Genomic DNA, 22,355 nt, shown 5'->3' with positions numbered 1-22,355 from the left:
CATTAAACCTTAAAAGATTTTTAACGATCCACTTTTTGATAAATTCAATTCCCTTTATTTCAAACTACCTCAAACATTTAGGCTGTTTTTTTAGCCTCTTATTTTAGAAAATCTCTCAGTAGATCTTTGTTTTTTATCTGCATATATATTTATTTTTCAGATTCCACAACTTTGGCAAAGGTTTAACAGTTTAAGGTTAAATAACATAGTGTTATTTTATCATTAAACTAAATGAAATGCATAAATACACTTCGATTTGCATGAACAATAATTAGCAATAGATGGGAAATAAATGACATTTATCCAACTCTAACAATTAAATAAATTGATCAAATAATGCATTATTCTTTTGTTTACAGCCTTGTGTCATCAGGTTTAAATATTTGACCACTGATGCCTTTAAAACAGCTTCTATTTCAGTTTTTGTAGAGCGAATATCTCAAGCAAGAAAAATCTGAGAAACCTTCCTAACGTCCTCCACCGCTCTCTGCAAACAGCAAAAAACATAAAGCATTATTTCAAAGTAAAAGCTTAACTATAAGGGCAAATATTAATGTCATAAATATATTATTCATGTTACACTTTTCAGGTTATGTTTATTCCAAAAAGTGCTAAGCATAAATGAAAACCAGATTATAATTTTAGAAATACAGTTTTCCTAATCCCACATAGGATTAAGACTTTTTACATTTTAATTGACTGTTATATAAACAATACAGATAAAGTAAACTTTAAATATATTTCACTCAGTGTATTTGTTTATTTATTTAAAATTAGTAAAACTTTAAAAAAATAAAAAAACAACAAACCAGACTGCTAAAGCAGGGATTTTAATCTTTTTTTTGGGCAAGTTGCTGCTTTATTCCCATATTTTCTGCTTCCTGTCTTCTCCTTCCCAAGCAGAGTCACTCTGACTTGGCTAAAATATCAGACTGCAGATATAATCTGATAAACTTCTCATCCTGTCTCACTGCTGCACAGGTTAAATTCCTTCTCAGCCATGTCATGTCAAATATGCTACTGATACACCAAGAGGCTCTTTGTGCAGGTTGACTTTGCCTGAGGGGTGTGGACAGACAAGGAAAAACCAGGACAGCAACAGATTCATATGCGAAGTAGAATATGGTTACTGTATTTTGAAGGCTTTTTGAATAAAAAAAAACCCTAAAACAGTAGAAAAGGAAGCTGTAAAACACGTATTTCAGCTTTGACGAAGAAAAATAAGCTGGTTGGATCAGAGGTTTACCGGTACTTGTCGCAGCAGCAAATAAACTTAAAATTCTAAATTTATGATTGTTTGCTGCTTAACTTTGATCAGCCTTTAATTCGGCATAGAACGAATATATTCCCAGTCAGTTTATAAGGTCATGGAGAGTGCTTCGGTTTTTGATGGGAGAAGTGTGATGTCTCAGGAGAGGCTTTTATAAAACCCGAGAAAAACTAGTGTTAAATCAGCTTGGGCTTGAATATTAAAAATTCATAGAAGACACTTCGATTACAAAATTGGGACATGCATTTTGAATGACATTTACAAGAAAAAAGTATTTTTTCTTCGGTATCAGAAATGCATAAAGGAATGAAAATGCTAAAGCAGCAGATAATCAGCAAAAAACAAGGAATGCGTTCCAGTTTCTCTCACGCTAACAACCTTTTCAGTAGATTACAGAAACATTGTTTCATTTGATATAAATGCAAAAAGCACCATCTCTGTTTTTTTATTGAAACTGGCATATATGCAGCTTGAATTTCATTGCTAAAGGAAGAGGAAAATACATTTAAAAAAAAACCTCTTTGTTTGTGCAGATCCACTCACCAGGAAGAGAAAATGGCTTAATGTAAAATTCAAGCAGGCATGTTTGTTTATGCAGCAAACTAGATAACTACATAAAGTAAGATCTTCCCTTTAATCTGATTTGTAAAGCTGCTTAATTCGGTTCAGGCACATTAGTGAGGCTGTTGCCCCTCTCAACCATCATCCCCTCCCAGGACAACACGAAATGTAGGCTGTCCACACACAGCCAAATCCAGGATAAAAAGGGCATTTTACTAAACATGTATGTTTCTGAACCAGAGGAAACTGGAGTCTCTGCAAAAAAAAAGGGGGAAAAATGGACTCTAGGATCTTTATCTTGTATGTAAACACCTCCAACTACTATTTTTTTGGTTTCAGATAACCAAACCAGCTCTGTCAGCTAATTTAAGCACCATAACCTGAGCATGTCCACCTAATATGCTGAGGGATGAAAATGAGAAGGCGAGTCCTCCTGCCATTGTTCCGGCTCTGTGGAGCATTAAACACCAAGAGGCTATGTCAGGAATGAGCTCTCCCTTCCCTCTCTTCCCAGCCACCAAAACTTCAGAGCAGAGCCAATCAGGCGTAGACTGTTTACTCTGAGCCGCAGACACACCAACTCAACCATACATGCACATGGTTATCCATGCACAGATGCAGTCTGGTTTCATTCATCTAGTTAAAAAGATAAAATAAGCATCAGTCCTTTAAGCACCTCGGCGCTTCACACAGCAGCTTGCAAACGTAGCTTTAACTCCTCTCCCCTTTTCCCATTGCTTCTTTCTTTTTTGGATTTTATTAGTCAAACAAAAAGCAGTGGTAGTAGTAGTTTTTTGCATTAAAGAGTACTGTTCGAATCGTCATCATAAAACATGCAGCTGCCAAACTTCAAAGACATGGCCGTCTAGGATGTTCAAGAAGAGCATTAATAGAGGCAGCTGAGAAGAGCATGGTAACTTTGGAGGAGCTGCAGAGACCATGTGAGAGGGTAATTAGTCATGTATTGCACAAATCTAGGCTGTTGAGAAAAATAGTGAAAAGACATCTGACAGAAGGATATGAAAACATGTGGAAGCAGGTTCTCTGCTCAGATGAGAATAAAGTTGCAATGCTGAGAATAAAGCTGCCAAATACTGTGTTGGAAAGAGGATTGCATACATTCTAAGCATGGCATTGGCAGCATCATGCCATGGGGGCTCTTTTACACCAACTAGACCAATGGTAAATCCATGGACACCCTGGAGGAAAAACTACTATTTAAAAGATAAAAGACTTGAGACCATGGATGAGGTTCAAAGCATATTTATCAGAACGGTTTAGTCAAAGTCCAGATATAAATGTAATAGAGAATCTGTGGCAAGACTTGGAAAAACAGCCTGTCTATTCAACCTGAATGAGTATGAGCTGTTCTTTTGTTTAAACAAAAAACAATGAGTAAAAATCTGAGCCTTGGCTTGCAGCTCAGATTGATGTATAGCTAGAATCTATGATATGTTGACTCAGCAGCCAAAAATACAAATGCACATTGTGTTTGCAAAACAAAAAAAACCAAAAAAAACAAGAACTCTGTATATGGAAGAGAGAAAAAAAGACTTGAGTTCAAAACTGAGCAAGGCTCTCTGACCAAACCAGTGTTAATAATGAACTTTGCCTTATAATTGGGCAGATTGGTTTTAAGTTCACCTTCCTCTAAGTGTCCTTCATTTTGACCATGACCCCTCAGAAATGCAACTTTTTCAGTAATTAAAATGTAACTGCGGTTATAGTATAACACACAGAACCTCCCATGTCAGCCAATCAGGTTAAATTAGTAGATCAAAGTCAGACTTTGTCTTTACGAAAAACATTCTTAGGATTCCAGACGTTCCCTTTCAGTGCTGCTCGTGGTTTGCATTTCTATAATAGAGGAACCGTAGAAATGGGCCAGTAGAAGCAACTACCGGTATATGGTTCCTACTTGTGAAGCATAATTCCTGCATAAGCAGTAAATGTAAGAGAGAACAAGAGTTAAATGGTTTCGCCACTTATTCAACAAACAGGATCAATCCTCGGTCACTGAAACTGCAAAGAAGCTGATGTGTTCCTTAAGTAAACACACGTCTCAACAAAGGCTCAGTTGTTATTCAGTCACCAGTAGCTGTGCACCTCTGGGTGACAACGGCTTCGCCTTACACGCCGTCCCTCTCACTTGTCACAAGGACGAGCTGAGTCAACAGAGACAGGAATGCCACCAAACTGGCCAATCAGCCGTCGCTCGTCCTCATCAGCCAACTGGATCGACTCACTTTAATACTTACTGCTTTCTCCTACCTAATAACTTTAACATTTATGGTAAAACTTTCACTGAGCACCATCATCTTCGATCTTCAATAATTTAACCCAATTTTAAGTTGCATTATTTTATCCTATTTTAAGTTGCATTATTTTCATGCATAACTAAACCACTTAATATGAATTTCTACAATTACCTTAGACTTTGTGTAAAGAAAATAAAGTCCTTTAAATTTAACAGAGTTGCTTCTTTAATATGAATTTTATATTATTGACATACTGTTCGAAAAAGAAATATATCCTTTAAAAGAAAAGTAAAAAATAAACATTCTGCAAACAGATATGTAAAAATATGTTATACCAATTTATTAGATAAAGACGGATATTTTCTAATAGATTTTTTGCAGTTTGGATTATTCTAGCATGCAGCAACTGAAATACACTGGAGAAGTTTCTAATACAAAAAGTAGAGCCTTAAGGCAATGCAATGATTTAACCAATCACAGTGAAGGCTACGGATTTGATAGTCTGGTTGGCCATCGATTAAAGGGCATTGCTAAAGAAGCTGGCTATCATAGCACATGAAGGGAAAATTTAGTGGAAGGACGAGTTCCTGCATCCCTCTTTTTAAGAAAATCTTAAAAAACATCCCCCTTCTTAAATGGCCATCCCACCCCGATACTATCTCCTGTGACATTTTATTACTGAATGTGTGAAAGTTCTACTATATATTAACAGTAAGGGCAATAATATTGCCCTTTCAACATTTGACGGGCTGTGGGCTTATGAGAAGCCTGAGCAAAATAAATAAAATCAAAGAAGTGGCCTACCATGACTATGAAGCTGATCCCAGTGGGAAATGTGTCCTCTGTATTTGTCCCTAACTATGTAGGGGCAGTGATAGCCCTGCCAAACCAGGGACTGACTGCAAATTAAAAGGTTGCCAAGTCCTAATTTCAGATGAAGGTCAATGCTGGGTTTCATTTTAAAGTCAAGGTTTCTGCACACACTCTTACCATTTGCTGGTCTTGGTTAACTTTGACTGGTCAAGTAAAATTTAAATGCAGCCATCGACCAGAGGATATTAGAGGACCTGCAGACAAGCTTTATAAAAAGACTGATTATATTTTCCAGCAGGAACTGGCACCTGCCTGCACAGCCAAAAGGTACCGATAACAGCTTTAATCAGCAATGTATTGGTCAGAGCTGGATTGATCAGCAAATTAACCTGACCACAATCACAGAGAATCTAGGGATTATTTTCAGAGGGAAGATGAGACACCAGACCAAACAATGTGGAGCAACAAAATGCTGCTAGAAAAAAGCGACTTGAGCTTCCCAGATTTTTGGTATTCACAGGCTAATTCCCTCTATTCCCTGATGCAGAATGGCTGCTAACCAAGCAATTATAATAAATAATATAATAAATCATAACAATGTTTCCAACCATTCAGCAATATATCAATAAACTTTACAGCCAGCATCTTTAGCAAAAACCTCTTCTTGTTTATTATCCTTTTAGCTGGTAGCCTGCCTATAATTGCACAGATAGTAAATCACCAAAGTTCTGTTTTAATGTTATTAGTGTTGTGATTCTATTTTATTTATATCAACCAGTTAAAAAAACGCATTTTTAATTGTTTTTCTAAATAATGAAATTATATTTATTAAAAAACAACAGTATGGCTCCATTTATTTAAAAACAACTGAAACAGGATTTGCAATCAGGTGCTGCTTGCCAAAACAAGGAATTAAACTTGAATCGTTTAACTTAGACATTACTATAAATAATTAACAATTAATGCAGACCTATCACTGGTAGGCTACAGAACAGACAGAGGCGTAGCCAGATAATTTTTATAAGGGTGGCCAGTAATAACCAATGTACACTGAGGGGTGGCTGAAGGTGGATAGGCGCCGGTCAGGCCAAAGATAAGACTAACTATACTTTCCTACAGCCTTTGCTAACAAATAGACGCATATATTTAAACATCAGTGCTTTCTAGATAAAAGATATAGTGGATAAATAGTATGGTGTATAAAATACTTTCAGGTTTGAGTTCTGGGGCGAACATCTTTTCCATTGTCATCACTTACCCACTTTTATCAATAATCATTCAGCATAAAACTGATATTTACAAGTACTAATATCTACATAAATTAATTATCAAATACGTTTTTATTAAAATAGTTATTTATCTATGATTTCACTGAATACTCCTAGATGACTTGCAGAGACACATGATTTTTTCTTTACCCCATATAACACAAAATCTAGCTCTGAAAATAGCTTGAATTCTGTACTTATCATCTTTAATGTTAGTATATTGATATGTGATAATTAACCAAAATGTTTTTGTTGTCAAGAAATTATAGATACATGAAAAAAATAGTGATATATGATATATGAAAAATGTAAATAATATTCCACTAGAGAGTATTACTGCTGCCACCATTTGTATTAAGCCGGTCGTACACTGTGCGATTTTCCAATTGCGCGAGAATCTTTCGATCGGGCCGACTTTCAGCTTGGTCGTGAGTCGTGTAGTGTACAGGGGGTAGCGAGGGGCGATCCGCCTCTCACAACCAGTTCCCGCTCAGGAATCCTAAGGTCGGGAGAGAATCAAATATGTCTGATTCTCTCCCGACCATCGTGGGCAAATCGCTCAGGGCGTATGCGCAAACAAGGACTCATCTTTTTCTTCTCCCTCTCAGATGTAAACACAGAAGCATGGCGGGGAGGCAACGAGTGAAATGGAGTTCTTTCTGTAAAACAGACGGTAGTAGCCACGTTTGCTCAGCCATGTCTTTGTCCAAATACGTTGTCGCCTTTTCTTTTTAGGGCTTTCAACACAAAATTGTTCTAAATTGCCAAGGCAGCGTGTTTCACTATAGAGAGCTTCATATTCCTCTTCTACTCATTCGGCTTTCGGATAGACGAGTCCGAGTAGCGCCATCTCACAACGGAGCTGAGTCCAACATGGATTTTGGTTGTACAGTGTGAGCAGGTACATCGCATGAGAGTGTGGTGGTGCAGATACATCATGAGTCGTGAACTTACAGTTGCAGTGTGTGTAGTAGCTGCGTGCAACGACTGAATAAAAAAAATTGCAAGGTGTACAACTCGCTTTAGAGGGGAAAAAATGGTAGGGGTGGACAATGATTGGCTAAGGGTAGCCATGGCCACCCCTGGCCCACCATCTAGCTCCCCCCCTGAGAACAGATGTACATGAGCCAACCTGACATTTTGAGGTGCTTTTGGCAGACCTCTACTGGTTCTGTGCAGCCGATTGTTTCGCTTATGCTTCTGTCCGGCTCTCAAGATTTTTTTGTTGTTTTGTTAACAGCATGATAATAAAGTCCAAAACACATTATTTCCAAAGCGAATTTCTTCAACCGTGACAGGAATAACACTACAACCACAACAAAAGCTTTTCAGATCGGATATTACTAATGCATCAATTACACAACAGTTTATTTTATAAGGGATGCTACACCTGTGTGCTCCTTGCGTTGATTACGTCACACCCACCTATCCGGTCAGTCGGTATCGGTGCGCGTCGAAACCTCCCGGCTGTTTCCACCTGAGCAGCAAAACCAGTGGAAATAATCAGCTGCCTCAGCGATGGAAACCTCCGCATCCTATTGGAGGCGTTCACCTGCTCCACCAGCCGCGCATATCCTCTTTACGCAGCGCAGACAGATCCGATTAAACCAAGAGTGGATAAAGAGCTGAGAAACTAACCCCAACAATGACGGCCAGCTACAAAAAGTCTGTTCCTCCTGATAATAAGCCACAGGTGGACACAGCGCTGCGGAAATGTCCGCTCAGCCTGAACACACTGCGATCCTCACTTTATTCCCAACTCAAAGTAAACAAGCAGCTGATGAGTATTACTGCACCTGCGTTGCCGGTCTCTTCCTCCGCCAGGTTTCTGGACATGAATCAGCAGCAGATCCACGCAGCGCTAAGATGGGGAGATATTATTCCACGAGCTGAGGACATTGGGGAAAATTACCCCCACTACCAGTGGAACCTGTTGCCAGCACGTCCGACGGACCGGCCTCTCGCCTCGGCGGCGATCTGATTGGTGGAAGCTCCCGAAGGGGGCGGGGCTTCATTTTGCACCGACTTTCATCTCTTCAGCTCTACATTTAAAACACAATGCAGCCACTGTGTGACCCATTTGAGCTGTGTAATCAATGAGAAACGCTTTGCATGGCACTATTATCTATATAAGCAGAACCAATGGGAAGTAGAAGCATAGTTTGCTGCTTCTTAAGATTAAAATAGACTTAATTTATACATTTTTTAAGGTCATAACCCCTAAGTTGTCAGGATTTTTTTGAGAAAGTAGTCTAACTCCTTAAAGGAATAGTACACCCAAAACATGATTAGCCTTCATTTTCTACTCACCCCCATGCTGAACAACACTCTGGAGTACTTTTTTGATATCTCAAATGCATCTGGAGATCTGGGAGGCTTCTTGCTGTCTGCTGACAGTCAAATAATGGAGGTCCATGGCGCCCGAGGCAGAAAGGTCCATAAAAGTCCACAAAAAACGTGTCAATATTCCTCCATACTGCTCGTCCAATGTATTCCAAGTGTCCTGAGTGGGTAGCATCCAGAATTTACTCGAAACAAAGTCATTTAGAATGTTTTTAGAGCATAAACAGTAGTGTATAGGATTTCCTAAAAGCGCGTTCACGAGTCTACGGAAACCGCGGCAGACCAAAAAAGATGAAAGTGCGCATTCAGCGTCTGCTCTGTCGATAACGCAAGCGTAGAAGAAGAAATGTGCTGTTTACCTGTGCAAAGAAAGAAACGAAAGAAAAATGTCTGAGGACTTCAGTGTTGAGGAAGAGCATGAGTTCTTTGCCGAGCTGAATGCGCACTTTCGTCTGGTTTGGTCTGCCACGGTTTCCGTAGACTCGTGAACGCGCTTTTAGGAAATCCTATACACTACTGTTTATGCTCTAAAAACATTCTAAATTACTTCGTTTCGAGTAAATTATGGACGCTACCAACTCAGGAAACTTGGAATACATTGGACGAGCAGTATGGAGGAATATTGACAGGTTTTTTGTGGACTTTTATGGACCTTTCTGCCTCAGGCACCATAGACCTCCATTATTTGAATGTCAGCAGACAGCAAGAAGCCTCCCAGATCTCCAGATGCATTTGAGATATCAAAAAAGTACTCCAGAGTGTTGTTCAGCATGGGGGTGAGTAGAAAATGAAGGCTAATCATGTTTTGGGTGTACTATTCCTTTAATATTCTCCTTAAAATTTATTTTTACAGGGACTGTTGTCTCCTGATGTCACTTAAAAAGGCATGTTAAATAGCAGATTAATAGACTAAAACTACATTTAATCACCTTATCTATACAAAATCAATTGGATGATTTCTAAAAAGCAGTGGAAGATCAATTAGCTTTAATTGGCTCCAAACAGACAAAAAACTGGTCAGATTTTCTTATTGAATGAAAAAAAAAAAAAAAACAGAAATCTCCCATCTTTTTATATATGCTTAGAAACAAAAACAGGAATATTTTTTAGTTACTTTATTGTAAGCCTCCTTACAGGAAACTCCAGCTTATTTATTTTTTGCTGCTTTAAAGCTAAAAACATGGTTTACACAAGTTTATATGTTAGTCCTTGGGCAAAAAAGCTAAAACAGCACACTGGTTGTTCAGACCATAATATGACAGAAAAATAGGTATTGGCTAATCAATGCCTGATTGGCCCATCTTTTGCTAAACGACAGACCGAAACATAAAAAGTTCAGTACCATCATCAATATAGATGGCAAAGCAACAATTTATAGGTTTTAACATTGATTAGAATGCAATCAAAGTAGAAGTGACAAACCAGACATGACAAGATGGCAAAAAAACAAACGTTCTTTACTTCAGAGTTTAGTACCTCTCACTTCCCCACCGCATGTAGCACCTGCTGGTTCCACCAGGAGGCACCAGAGCAGAGCAAGAGCACAGCACAAATAGCAGTACAAAAAAAAGGAAACGAATGATAGCGTCAAAAGAAAGGCAACTCGGACATGTAATAAAGAAAAAAATGACAAGTAAGAAGAAGATATAAACACCTTATACTGCAAGAGAAATGTAAAAATTAGTAATTTTCTTTCCTCTTCAGGTATTTGGTCTACTTCAAGGTTTCCTGCAGGGCAGAATCCTGAAAATAATAGACAGTTGCTGCATTGGATCGCATGCATCTCCCACCACTAGTTTTGTTAAGGACTATGCACATTGTGAAATGAGACATGTCACTACTTGCTATGCCAACACCGTGCAAAAGCACTGGATTCACAATTTCATGAGCACTGCAGATAAAAAAAAGAAGACCGTATAAAACCCAAAACACCATGTACACAACCAAGACACATAAATTTAACTCATCATTTTTTTGATCACCGGTTTGACTCTGCGACTTGTTCACAAGTGATGGGAACTCTAGACAAATATTTTGTCCGTATATTTACAAGTTTATGTTTTATGTTTCTTTTTTAGTGGGTGGCGAGATCCTTTGTGAAACGTGGATGAGATCCCGACCTTGTAGTCCTTTGGAATAACCAGCACTGGATACAGAATGATGCAGTAAGCAGGGTTAAAGCATGTGCATGTAAGATTTAGATTCCACAAAACACTTAATACTGACATGTTTATACTGCCATATACTCATATATTGTTTTCAGTTTTTCCCCTTGCTCTCAGTAAAAGGCCAACAATGTGAAAGGGCAGTGGTGAACTGAAGCATTTCTGTAGAAATTAAACTGCAAATTCATGAGACCATTATACAGGGTTCCTACATATACCTCAGATTTAGAGAGTAAAAAAATCCATGTCTCTAATCCTTTTAGATAATTTTAAGATATAGACATTTAATTGAACTTTTAATGCATGGAAAGATTGGATGGGCAGATGGAGGGATAAAAAAAAAGATGGCACTAGAGATCAAAGACATACATGAACAGAAAGGAAGCACAGAATAAATGATGGCAGGAATCGAGTCACACAGGACAGGATAAAAGTATAAAGTACACAGGGAAGGGCTTAAGTAAAGAAGAAATGACATGGGAAAGGAAACACAAAGGAAAACAGAAGTAGGGTAAGAAGGAGAGGCGAAGAAGAAACTGAATGTAGGAGATAAGGTAAAGGCAAGGATACTAAGATGGATGAAGAGGAAAAAGTTGAGATTTTCAAGCTTTGTAGGAACCCTGTTCTTTCCGGTGGCTGTTCCAGGGTTTCTCCTATTTAAAATCAGTAATCTTCTGAGCTCCTATCAGCACAAAGTGGGCATTTAAAAATTACGTTCCCCGCCTGAATTGAATTTCTGAGAGTGTGAGCTGGAAATCTCACCGCACACACCATTCGGTCCGTCAGTGCACAAGTTTCTGTGCCAGTCAGTCAAAAGCTGTTTGAGGTAGTGTGTTGGTGTCAGTGCTTTGCTGATTGGCAAGCAGATCTCTCAAGGACCCTGCGGGCAAAACATTCATTTAGATTCTGAACTCCAATCAGGTGGGGTGGGGGGGGTTTAAGAAAATTGATTTGCCAAGAGTCACTCAAAGTGCTACGTATAAGCATGAGAGTCGATGAGTGTGTCGCTATGTGTAGTGAATGGGTGAAGGGCTGGCTGAGACAAAGGTGACATGGCACGGTTCATTCAGTTAGTCTGTTTGTCCAATCAATGTTGCTCAGCTCTCGTTAGCCGCCACCAGCTGGCCTAAAGGCTGGCGAACAATCACGGCCTGTATGTCCTTGCTCTTGATGCAGTTGTCACAGGCCCAAACGGCAGCGCTCTCTGTCGTCAGCAGCCCATATGCCGGTTCTGTAAGGCCTGTACAGTCACGGTGGTACCAGCGCTGGCAAGAAGCCTCGCAAAGGATGGCGTCCTGGTCGTCATGTACCTCCGTCCTACAATGGCCGCAAGGGAAGACCATACCGGGCACACCAAGTTTTCCAGGACCTGAACTGGGTCCGGTTGTAGGGGCAGTGGGTCCAGAAGGTAAAGGGGACTGGGTGTTAGGGGTCGAGGTGGAGTTTGAGGGAGGGTTGGGGTTGCTGCCAGGAGTGTTGCTTCCGTTGTTGTTAGTCATGTTATTCTGATTTGAATTGGAGGCAGCGTTGGACAGGGAGCCACCAGAACCGGGAGTGCTGTTCTGCTGGTTGTAGGAGGAGGACCCTGCAGAATTTGGCGGAGTTGATTGTTGCTGCTGCATATTGGAGTTGTTGGAGTTTGGGGTATTTGTGTTGTTTGGGGGCTGCAACTGACTGGACTGAGGATGTTGGGCTTGACCTGATCCGTTCAGTGGACCAGTAGGAGAGGAGTTGGGGTTGGGCTGTGATGGGGCCGATGGAGGCTGACCGGGTGTGTTGGCACTGGGCTGTGGTACGTCTGGGTGGCCGGGAAAGCCTCCCCCTTGTTGTGAAGGCCCAGAGTTAGAGGGAGGACCATGTGTAGTGTTGGTATTCGGGGGACCGTTGGGATTCATGTTAAGCTGCTGCTGTTGTTGTTGTTGCTGCTGCTGCTGCGGGGGCCCTGGAGGCCCGCCTCCTCCACCAAAGTTCTTTCCATCTTCAGTGCCTGGCCCCGGTGGACTGGGGCCAGGATAAGGGCCATCCTGTGAGGGAGGAAACTGTCCTTGAGGGGGCATACCTGGCAACCCTCCTCCTACCATGTTGCCACCAGGGCCACCTCCCATGCCACCCATCATGTTCATTCCTGGACCCATACCTCCTCCCATGGGAGGCAAGGGCCCTCGTGGACCTCCGCCCCCAGGCAATGGTGGGCTGTTAAACGGGTGCCCGCCCTGTCCGTGCTGCTGCTGAGGGGGCATGCCAAAACGAGGGTGGGGTGGACCACCTCCACCTGGACCCCCCATTCCCCCTGGAGACAACATGGAATTAAATCCTGTCCCAGGATGCATGGGTGGACTGAAGTTTGGTTGCATATTGAACTGAGAGGGGCCACCAGGAGGAAATCCACCTCCTCCACCTCCCCCACCTCCTCCACCGCCTCCTCCACCTCCAAAACCAGGCATTCCTCCAAAGCCCAACTGGTGGTGTGGTCCAGTGTTGGTCGGAGGGCCAAAAGGTGGTCTGCGTCCAGGCGGGCCACTTCCTGGTCCACCTGGGCCTCCCATGAAGTTCATGCCTGGACCGATTCTACCACCACCTCCATACCCACCTCCTCCACCTGCACCTGGGCTGGGGAGAAACGGAGCCCCACCTGGTCCACCTGCCCCACTAGGTCTTGAGGGAGGTCCAAAGTCATCATCAAATGGGTTGGAGGCGACCAGATGATCCACCATAGGAGTAGGTGGAGGCGCAAACTCGGTGAGGTGGGAGAACCCCGCCGCCTGGAACAGAAAACATCGCAGTTTTACTTTTTTTTTTTTTTCCTTCTAATTTTCACCTTGGATGTTTTAAAAATTTGCAAATTAAAGGCTTGAGCAACATTGCAACTAAAACCTTTTAGATTTAAGGAGAAAAGACTGGAAGATAAAAAAAAGGCTGAAAATGAGACAACATACACACAACAAACAGCAGTAAATAAGAGTACAATACCATTAAAATAGATTACTGAACACATCGACAGATGCCTTAAAACACTGCAGTGCTGGCTGATTTGTACAGAATGAAGTTGTGCAGTTATGCTCACTTCAGTTCAAATTAGATTAGAGTTTTAATCAACGGCTGTGATCTGAGAACCTCTTCGTCTAGCATAGTGGCCGGGGCATTTGAAAAGGTGAAAAGATATTGAATTGGGGAAAAAAAATGTTGGAGCAGGGTTTTCAAATTTGTAGATTTTGGACAGGTGCTCAAACTATGAGTTTTGTTGTGTTGTTTTTTTTACATTAAAATAATATTTAAGTGGAAAATATCTGCTCACTGGCAAACCAAAAACATACCGCTTCATGTAGAGTCAATTGGTTGGTAAATATGGGGTCATAAAGGAAAATTTAAACTTTTTTTTTTTTATCTATCTAGAGCAAGGGATTAACTCAACAAAAAGGCAAAGAAAAGAAAAGGGAACGCTGTTTTTTTTACATTTGACCCTTGATTTTACGTTACTACATCATGTTCTACTCACCCATATGAGTTTTGTGCCAGTTGGAGCTGTTCTGAAGATATTCCGTCAGGTTATATCCAAGTACCGTCTTCCTATGGGCAACGACTTGAAAGTACAAACTGAACTGTTCATAATTTATTCTTTATGGTACGCCCGAATTCATAACATGTTGGCGAATCACTTTCCCCCAGACATTTGTGGTTTTATTTTTTTATATTTATATCTTTTAAAAACCAAGTGGCGCGTGTATGACGTCATCCGCGTGCGCCGTTCATTCATCCTGTCCGCAGAACTGCTGCTAGTTTTACTCACATGCATGGAAGATGTCTAGTGCTACTACCACAGATGATCTCGCTCTTCAAATGGAATTGAATAATTCAGATTAGCTAGCCGAATGAATAGAAGGGGTAGAGCGTAGCCGCCTGTAGCCCGGGCTTCCTGTTACGACTCCAGTCCGCGTGCGGGGATTATGTCATACACGTGCCGCTTTGTTTTTAAAACTTATTGATATAAAAAATATAACCGCGAATGTCTGGGGGACAGTGATTCGCCAACATGTTATGAATGATGGCGTACTATAAATAATAAATTATGAACAGTTCAGTTTGTGCCTTTAAGTCGTTGCCCATAGGAAGACGTTACTTGGATATAACCTGACGGAATATCTTCAGAATAGCTCCAAATGACACAAAACTCATATGGGTGAGTAGAACACGATGCAATAACCTAAAATCAAGGGCCAAATGTAAAAAAACAGCGTTCCCCTTTAAAGTGTGTTTGCAAATAGACGGTTTCACTGCTCTCACCATATTGAGAACTATAATAAATAAAAAAAACTCTGTTCGTAATGTAGGTTCTGATGGAAACATGGCCCAGAGGTCATTGAATGAGTTGTTCAGCCATTGACTTTGAGGCAGTGTGGAAACACCAGAACAAGTGGGCATGTTTACTTTATTTAGTGGCTGGAATGATTATTTACTATTTAGTAAATACCCAGCCTCCGAGGCCCCTCGCTTTGAACCTGCTGTTACCCCTGGCAACCCAATGCCATTTCCTGTCAAGGTCTCTCTGTCCGTATTTCACAATAAAAGCACATTTGAAACGTAACATCATGGACTGCTGCTCAATTGTTCCCAATTAACAACTTTTGATTGCGTTAGGTTTACTTTCATTTCTTTTGGAAAAGCCCCAAAAGCTCTGAATAAAAAAAATAAAAAATTAAAAAAACGTCCACTGGTTCATCCAAAGCTGCATCTGGATGATGGTTGGATTCGCTGGGACATCCTTGTAAATCTGGAGGTCAGGGAGGATGATTAATAGTCCTTTGTTAATATTGTTTTTCTATGTATTTAATTTTAAGTAAAAAAAGCTTTGCCTACGACCGGTACCTGATTGACTGATGTGTCGTGATTTCACAGAAAAGTTCGGCATGTTTCAACTTCAGTGATCACCGCTCTGCTCTCTCCTTCTCCACCCTTCATCGTTTGGTTTGCATAGGAATTCTATATGAATCCATCTCACTCGCAGCAAAAACAGCATCCACTCTAAATGCACTATTAAACTGGTTATTTTGATGATGGTGTTGTTAGATTTTTATTTACACATAACAACCGCATTATTAATCCTTCTGTTTTACGCACATTGACAGGCAAGTGATGTGGACACAAAATTTACAAAGAAACTGATTGCCTGATATTTTTTTGTAAATACACCCAATAAAATTAAGCTAATTTGGTGTAGAAGGAGCATTTTGTTGGGCATTTCACAAGGGCATAAGAAAATGAGGGCCTAACAAAAAACAATTAGAACCAAAACACAGTAAATCAAAACATTTTTGGATGTTTTATGGCCTTACATTTATATTTTAACATTTAAGATTTAAAGAGTTTTTTCATAAATCACAGAAATCCTACTGAATAATAATGACAGAAGGGGATTACAAATTTACTTCCTTTTGAATTTCTGTGAGGGGGAAGTCCAACACGGGGAGGTCAGTCGTTTGTTAAAAAAACTAGAAGTTAAGAAGTACATGTCCTCCCTCCTATAAGGATTTCTCTAAATGCATCCAACTTGGAAACTTGGGATCAGATGATGGCAGCCCATTAATAAGGGTGGCGGATGAGGAGTACATGTCCACCCTTCTTTTAGGATTTATGTGCATCTTAGATACTCTAATGTTAGTTGCCAAGTACTAAAAACAGATGGTAGGGGAGTTCCGTCTTCCTTACCAGATCTAACAAGTAGTGATAACACAATGTGGGACGAAATATGGAGATTTGAAATAGAAAATATGTTACTAGCATAAAGCAAGAACATGTTTGTCCTTGTAGTCTTGTTCCTAAAGCCTTTTCATTTTTTTCTGAAGAAAGCGTACTCACTGTTAAAGGGGTCATAGGATGCAAAACAGTTTACCTTGTCTAAAATGAATAACAATAGTTAAGAGGGTGATATGGACGTACAGAGAAGTTCAAACCCCAATGACATCTTCTTTCTCTGCAAATCTCACAATTCTAAACTACCACCATAAAAAACAGGTGAATCCAAAAGAAGCCCAGAGTTGATGTAAACTCTGGGATGTTGCCTTATTTGGTTCTGGCCTGTACTTTTGCCACGCCCTGAAATTTACATACAGACAAGCCCCCAGGCTATCGTCACCAGGTCGGTTCAGTCGCTCTGCCAGAGACCTTAAGGACCAGCATCAAATACTCTAAATAAACATTCTATGACCCCTTTAAATAAAACATTAATACACTCTTCTCACCTGAGTGGAGGATTTACGAGCCTTTTTCTTCTCCGGGCTCTTCATCTGTGAGGCTGCAACAGCAAAACACAGATGTAGAGGAAAATATGAGTCACTAAAAACCTCATCTTCATGTCACACATTATTGATCCACCAATAATCAGGCAAAGAACCACATTTGGATTGGCCAATTCCCCTTAGTGACAGAGTGGAGCAGTTTTAGACCTAGGGCCTTTTTTTTTCTTTTTTCTTTTTTTAAAGTCCAACAGTTGAGATGGTATCAATGATGGGACATAGACTGGCATGAGAACAAAATGCTGAACATCCAGGCGTTACCATCACCAACGTTATGAAGCCTTGAATCGCAAATGACCCAGGCAGACCAAATGACCCAGGCAAGAGGGAGAGAGGCCGCAAACAGAGGCAGAAGAGGTAAGTTCAATGAGGGAGACAGGAAAAGACTTCAGACATGAGAACAAGGAAACAGTATTGAAGATACATTTATAGCAAGATAGACGTAATACCCTGTTCACAGACTCACTCTGTGAGAAACAGCCACCACCGAAGACAGTCGTGAAGTTTACATATGGGGGAGGCGAAAAGTGATTTGCTAACAGCACCAGTGCAGCCCATTGCAGCGCAGTAATGGATGATTCCGATCTGATGGGTGAAGATAATTCCTACCTTTTCTTTTTCCTTGTCCCGCCAGTAGTCTCCCCGATTCGGAAGCCATTAGCTAATATGACTGTCGGTGAAGTGGCAAATCACCGTTCATATGCAAGGGAAAAAAAAAGTTAAAAAAATGACGACGTTTGGAAGGCTACATGCCGACAGGCTGAGTCTGCCTTTATATCAAGGCTACGGTGGCTGTGAGGTGTAAAACACAACAAGATTCTTTTTTTTTGTTGTTACTCAACCGTTTTCTTTATCCCTGCTATATTTCCTGCAACACGCAGTAAAACTATAGAGCTTTGTCTGCTGTTGTTGTGTTTTTCATCTCAGGTTTAACATTCCTGTCAGTGATTTAACCAGAGAATTTGCTAACATTTAAACGTGAACTGGATAAGCTGGAAAAACAGCGCCGGCCCAGGTCTGCAAACTCCTCCTCAGCTGCAAATGTTGTAGCCAGGATGTCTGTCACGCCGGGTTTTGGTCACCAAATCAACGTCAGACAAAAGTGACAATACGAATATTATATAGCACAAATTTACAGAGCCCATAAAGTGCCACAGATTTGAAATAAAAGGGAAAGAAATCTGATAATTTTGGTAGGTCAGGAGTATGCACACGTTAGCAACAAATTGGCGTCAATATACAACAGCTTATTTTACTGAGCTGTGCTTCCAGTTAGGGAAGCAGATCAAGAAAACAGGGACAGCATCAAACCAATGAATATCAAACAAAGTATTTATTTAGGAATTACCTATTTTATATTGTTTCCAATTAAGAAGGAAAAAACTACCCTGATAATTATTTGGTATATTCCCTTAAATACCTTAAACTGTAGCTTATGCTGCTTACAAATTCTAAAGACTTCCCAGAATGCTTAAAGCCTTTCTAAGATGTGTTTTTCTCATTTGCTCTATATTTAAAATGATGTAATTTTTAGATGGTTTAGTCTTGCGTGTAGCCATAACCGCCTTCTTTCTACTTGCTTTGCCACACTAACACCCAAATTTCCAACTACAAGGTGAGAAAGATATTTCTTATCTAATCTCATCTTTTGTGACAAACACTGATAGCGTGATAACGGGAATTTGATGACTTCTGAAGATCTATTTCACATAGTTCTTTTTTCTTTCTGAACTACATTCAAATACAATTGAAAATATACCATAAGAAGAGCAAGTTGTTTTAAATAAGGGTAATCTGATCAACTTGAGTTACTAGCTTCAAACCCTGGTATTTTTTGTCAAGGTTTCTGTGTTCCGAGCATATCCAACTGATCCCTGCCCAAATGGCATAATAAAAATGAAGAGATCGCTGGTTGTTACTGAATGTCATGGAGATTGTTAGATATATTACTAAGACAGATGAGTTAAATGTGTGAGGAAAAGGGTAATTGTTCGCAATTAACATTGTCATCATACATTTTAACGACAGTACCACTACTTTGTTTATTTGTATATTGTGCAGACCAATTTTATACACCTTAAACTACAAAACTCATTTGGGAATTATATAATTCCAGGGTCTGCTTCTTAAAGGGATAGCTTAAGATTTTGTCGGGAGCTGTACCTTCTGTACCTTATTTATTTAGGTACAGAAGCAATGTTAACTCACTGCTTTCATACCCATTCCCATAAAAAAAAAGAAAGCCATATTGGTCATAACACTGTAATACCTCACCTAACCTAACCTAAATAAAATAAAAAACTATGCATTAGGATGAATCAGAAGCAGCAAATAACGAGCACATATTTATAGCAAATGATAAGACAATTTAGTTTAAAAAAAATCTGAAACTGATCATGGAGAAACACGTTTTCCATTGATAGAAATTGTTCAAGACGTGAACATAAACACATATTTTTTTAAAGTTTGGATTCTAATATTTACTCACGTTCTTCTGTGCACACGTTTCAGAAACGTTAACGCACGTTCCCAACTTCTATTTTCCCTACACTATCTGGCACTTACAGGGCTCCGTACAAATTTGTGTAGATGTAAAACAGCTTATTTCTGCTGTGTAATACTGCTTTCCAAACAGTCAGTAAAAATACGTTAAAGAGACCCCCCTCCCTCCCCAGTCATTCTCTAATCACTTACAGATGTTTGGTTAGCAACTTACTGGTGACTACGTTTGCTAACCAGTTAGCCACATTACCAAATGCGGCTAGCCAGCAGCGTTGAGCTTTTCCCTCAAAACTTGTATTAACCATAAACCAAACTCTACCATGTATGTGTATACAGTCATCAATAATCAAATGCGGTTAAATTTAAAACTTATCACCTAATGTATAGATTGGTGTTTTGCTATGCTAACATTAGCGTGCTAGCTGCAGACTGCTAGCCATCTAGCAGACTATCGTGGATGCAAACTGTACCCTTTCTCCGATGCTTGCTCTGCTGTCCTTTAAATTGAAACTCGCTGGTGTGTCATTGCCAGCAAACCAGTCCTCACACGGTGTGTGCTTGTTGATCCACCATTCAACTGTAATTCATTCAAAAACGCAAATTTGTGTCATAATTATCACGGCCTTTCTGCCGCTACCGGACAAAGAGGGATAAGCAGGGTTAGCGAGCTTCACGGACCGCTACATTTCATTACAGAGATAGGGGTGTCCGCCTTTGTTTGCAACTTGTTTTAGGACCATATTTTGTCAATAAAATGTAAAATAATTTGTATTCGATACGAAAAGTATAAATACAATAATATTTTTTCGATATTTTCCAGAAAAAAGCAAAAAGCTTTCATTTTAATTTAGAATAGAATCCCATCTACACCTTTGAGTGGTCTGAAATAGGTAGAGGTGGCGTGAACAGTTCAACTTGGATTTCAATAAAATGCAGTCAATTCATTTTGGCTATTAAAAAAAATTAAAACTCTTCATCGCTTCATCACTATGGAGGACCAGCTGTACTATATTTAAAAATAAATACATAAATAAATAAATGCTCAATAAATAAATAAGCATAAATACAATAAACAAAAACATGCAGGTAGAAATTAAATTATACAGTTAGAAATAAATGTATATATCTTTTTTAATTAACTTTATTTATTTTTTAAAGTATTTTTGTGCATGTTATAACATAACCCTTTGCATATTTTTTACCCTATTTATTTATTGAATGCTATTTATTTCTGCCTGTTGTTGTTACATTTCTGTTTGTATTTCTGCCTCATTATGCAAATGAGGAAGGGCTGTGTCTTAGAGGGTAGTGCAGTAGTTAAACCTACTTTTAATTGTTGACTCTTTGCTATAAAACAAACAAAATAATTATATATGGTGTATGGTATATGGGGATTCATTGTCATTCTTTGTTATTACCTCCTGATGTCAAGAGCAAACAAGCTTATACAAAAGCAATGCCTTATTGCATTATTGCTATTTAAGTTTACACAGTAATTCAGTCATTTTATTTTTTTATTAAAGATTCTGCAAGTGGTTGTCCGTAAAGATCGAGATAATCCTCAGGCCAAATTAAGCTACTCCCTGTTGCATTTGCACTGCCATATCATCAGCCAGCATTCCTGAGAGAAGGGTTTTAAGAATAAAAAAAAAAAAAACGTAAAAGACCTAATCTCCTTCAGTGGCTCAAAATTACCAGTATGATGCTTGCACAAGAGAACCAAACATTAGACATTTTTAGGTTGAAGATTTTTTTTATTGTCTGATGTAAATACATTAACCTTGATGTTTATTGGCATTGCAAGAAGATCCCACACAGCATATTGGAGAGCAGGTCCTGTTCTAGCTGTACATAAATGAGGAGGCATCTAGAAGTATGATGGCACCATCTTTATCCATGCACATTATGCTCCATATTGTATTTTGACTTGGGTTTTCTTCAAGGGACAGGGGTAACAGTTAAAAGCTGATATTTAGAAAATATTGTCACGGAAGGTTCTCCAGTTTGACTGACTTCAGACAGACAGAACAAGATCACAACCTGCCCAGTATGATGCTCTGCACAACTTGATTGATGTTCAATTTTGTCAGGTTTGATTTCAGGGGGCGGCCCCAGTTTATAGCCGGCCTTTCTGGAGAGGATGCCGGCATCATCTATTGTGCTTTTTCCTTCAGTGAAACAACGGAGCTTCAGGGTTTGAAGATGCATCAGACTGCAGCCGTCTGTCATGAGTTGTTCCCTCATGGTTGAAGATGTTCATCTGTGTTGTAATGAATAGGTTTTTTTTTAACAGGTCAGCAGTTCAAACTGCATACCTGCATGTCAGAGGACTTAACATTTTCCCCTTATAAACTAGTTGTCGGTAACAATACAAGGAAGAAAATGAGAAATTAAGTAATGGATGATCATGTGAAATGTCAGAGGGTAAAATTTGAAAATACACACACAAAAAAAATCAAAAGGGAATTAAAATCCAAGACAAAAGCTGAGTTATATGACCATAAAGCCATTCTGGCCCTCATCAGTGCAAATGAACATAAGTTGGTTCAGTCCAAACTGAAGTCCTATAAAAAGTGTGTCATAATATAGTCATGCAATAATATAGTTTAATAACTGTTATATGACTGTAATAAATATATATATTGTCTTATTCTGATATTTCAGTATATATTGACTACAGCATTTGTCACTGAGCAATGTTTAATTTTTTTGTCTTTTTTTAAAGCAAATATTTTTAAATTGTTATATTAAAGGTGTTGTATACACTTGGTAAAACTAATAGTTATACATTTTTACAGGATTTTGTCATTTGCATGTCTTTCTGAGATGGTTATTTTTTCATATCAAGAATTTCCTCATTGTGGGACAATAAAGTTATTTTCTCT

At 39.5% G+C, this 22,355-nt stretch overlaps 2 protein-coding genes across 6 annotated transcripts in view; both read right to left on the bottom strand.

The window, feature by feature from the left end:
• Nucleotides 1–8,110, bottom strand: part of LOC107084085 (cingulin-like) — a 29,599-nt gene extending 21,489 nt beyond the window's left edge. Inside the window, exon 1 of one of the 4 annotated variants that reach the window (XM_015373756.1) lies at nt 7,967–8,110. The gene's annotated coding sequence lies outside the window, so the exon portion shown is untranslated. Of the gene's footprint in view, nt 1–809; nt 833–7,560; nt 7,947–7,966 lie in introns of those variants that run through there. The other 3 variants (XM_015373758.1, XM_015373757.1, XM_015373759.1) reach the window with 3 other exon arrangements.
• A 1,841-nt stretch (nt 8,111–9,951) lies between these two features.
• Nucleotides 9,952–20,139, bottom strand: pygo2 (pygopus family PHD finger 2). 2 transcript variants are annotated; one of them, XM_015373732.1, is made up of 4 exons: nt 19,941–20,139; nt 17,578–17,638; nt 16,915–16,967; nt 9,952–13,440 (listed from the first exon to the last, which is right to left on the bottom strand). In XM_015373732.1, the coding sequence occupies exons 2-4, from the start codon at nt 17,624–17,626 to the stop codon at nt 11,776–11,778; spliced, it is 1,767 nt and encodes a 588-aa protein (XP_015229218.1). In that variant the 5' UTR covers nt 17,627–17,638; nt 19,941–20,139; the 3' UTR covers nt 9,952–11,775. The 2 variants fall into 2 exon arrangements, with proteins under 2 accessions (XP_015229218.1, XP_015229219.1); XM_015373733.1 differs by lacking the exon at nt 17,578–17,638 and having other exon boundaries at nt 19,941–20,134.
• Nucleotides 20,140–22,355: the final 2,216 nt, after the last annotated feature.

This window comes from Cyprinodon variegatus, unplaced genomic scaffold (assembly GCF_000732505.1).
Source record: "Cyprinodon variegatus isolate N-32 unplaced genomic scaffold, C_variegatus-1.0 Scaffold91, whole genome shotgun sequence".
In the NCBI taxonomy this organism is placed as follows: domain Eukaryota; kingdom Metazoa; phylum Chordata; class Actinopteri; order Cyprinodontiformes; family Cyprinodontidae; genus Cyprinodon; species Cyprinodon variegatus.
Note: the sequence above shows the minus strand (reverse complement) of the source record. Positions and strands in the feature narration are given on the sequence as shown.

Coding starts and splice junctions, on each gene's coding strand:
- pygo2 (XM_015373732.1), bottom strand. CDS start 17,626: ATGGCTTCCGAATCGGGGAGACTACTGGCGGGACAAGGAAAAAGAAAA. Junction 16,968..17,577: donor GGGACAAGGAAAAAGAAAAG/GTAGGAATTATC, acceptor TTGCTGTTGCAG/CCTCACAGATGAAGAGCCCG. Junction 13,441..16,914: donor CTCGTAAATCCTCCACTCAG/GTGAGAAGAGTG, acceptor TTTCTGTTCCAG/GCGGCGGGGTTCTCCCACCT.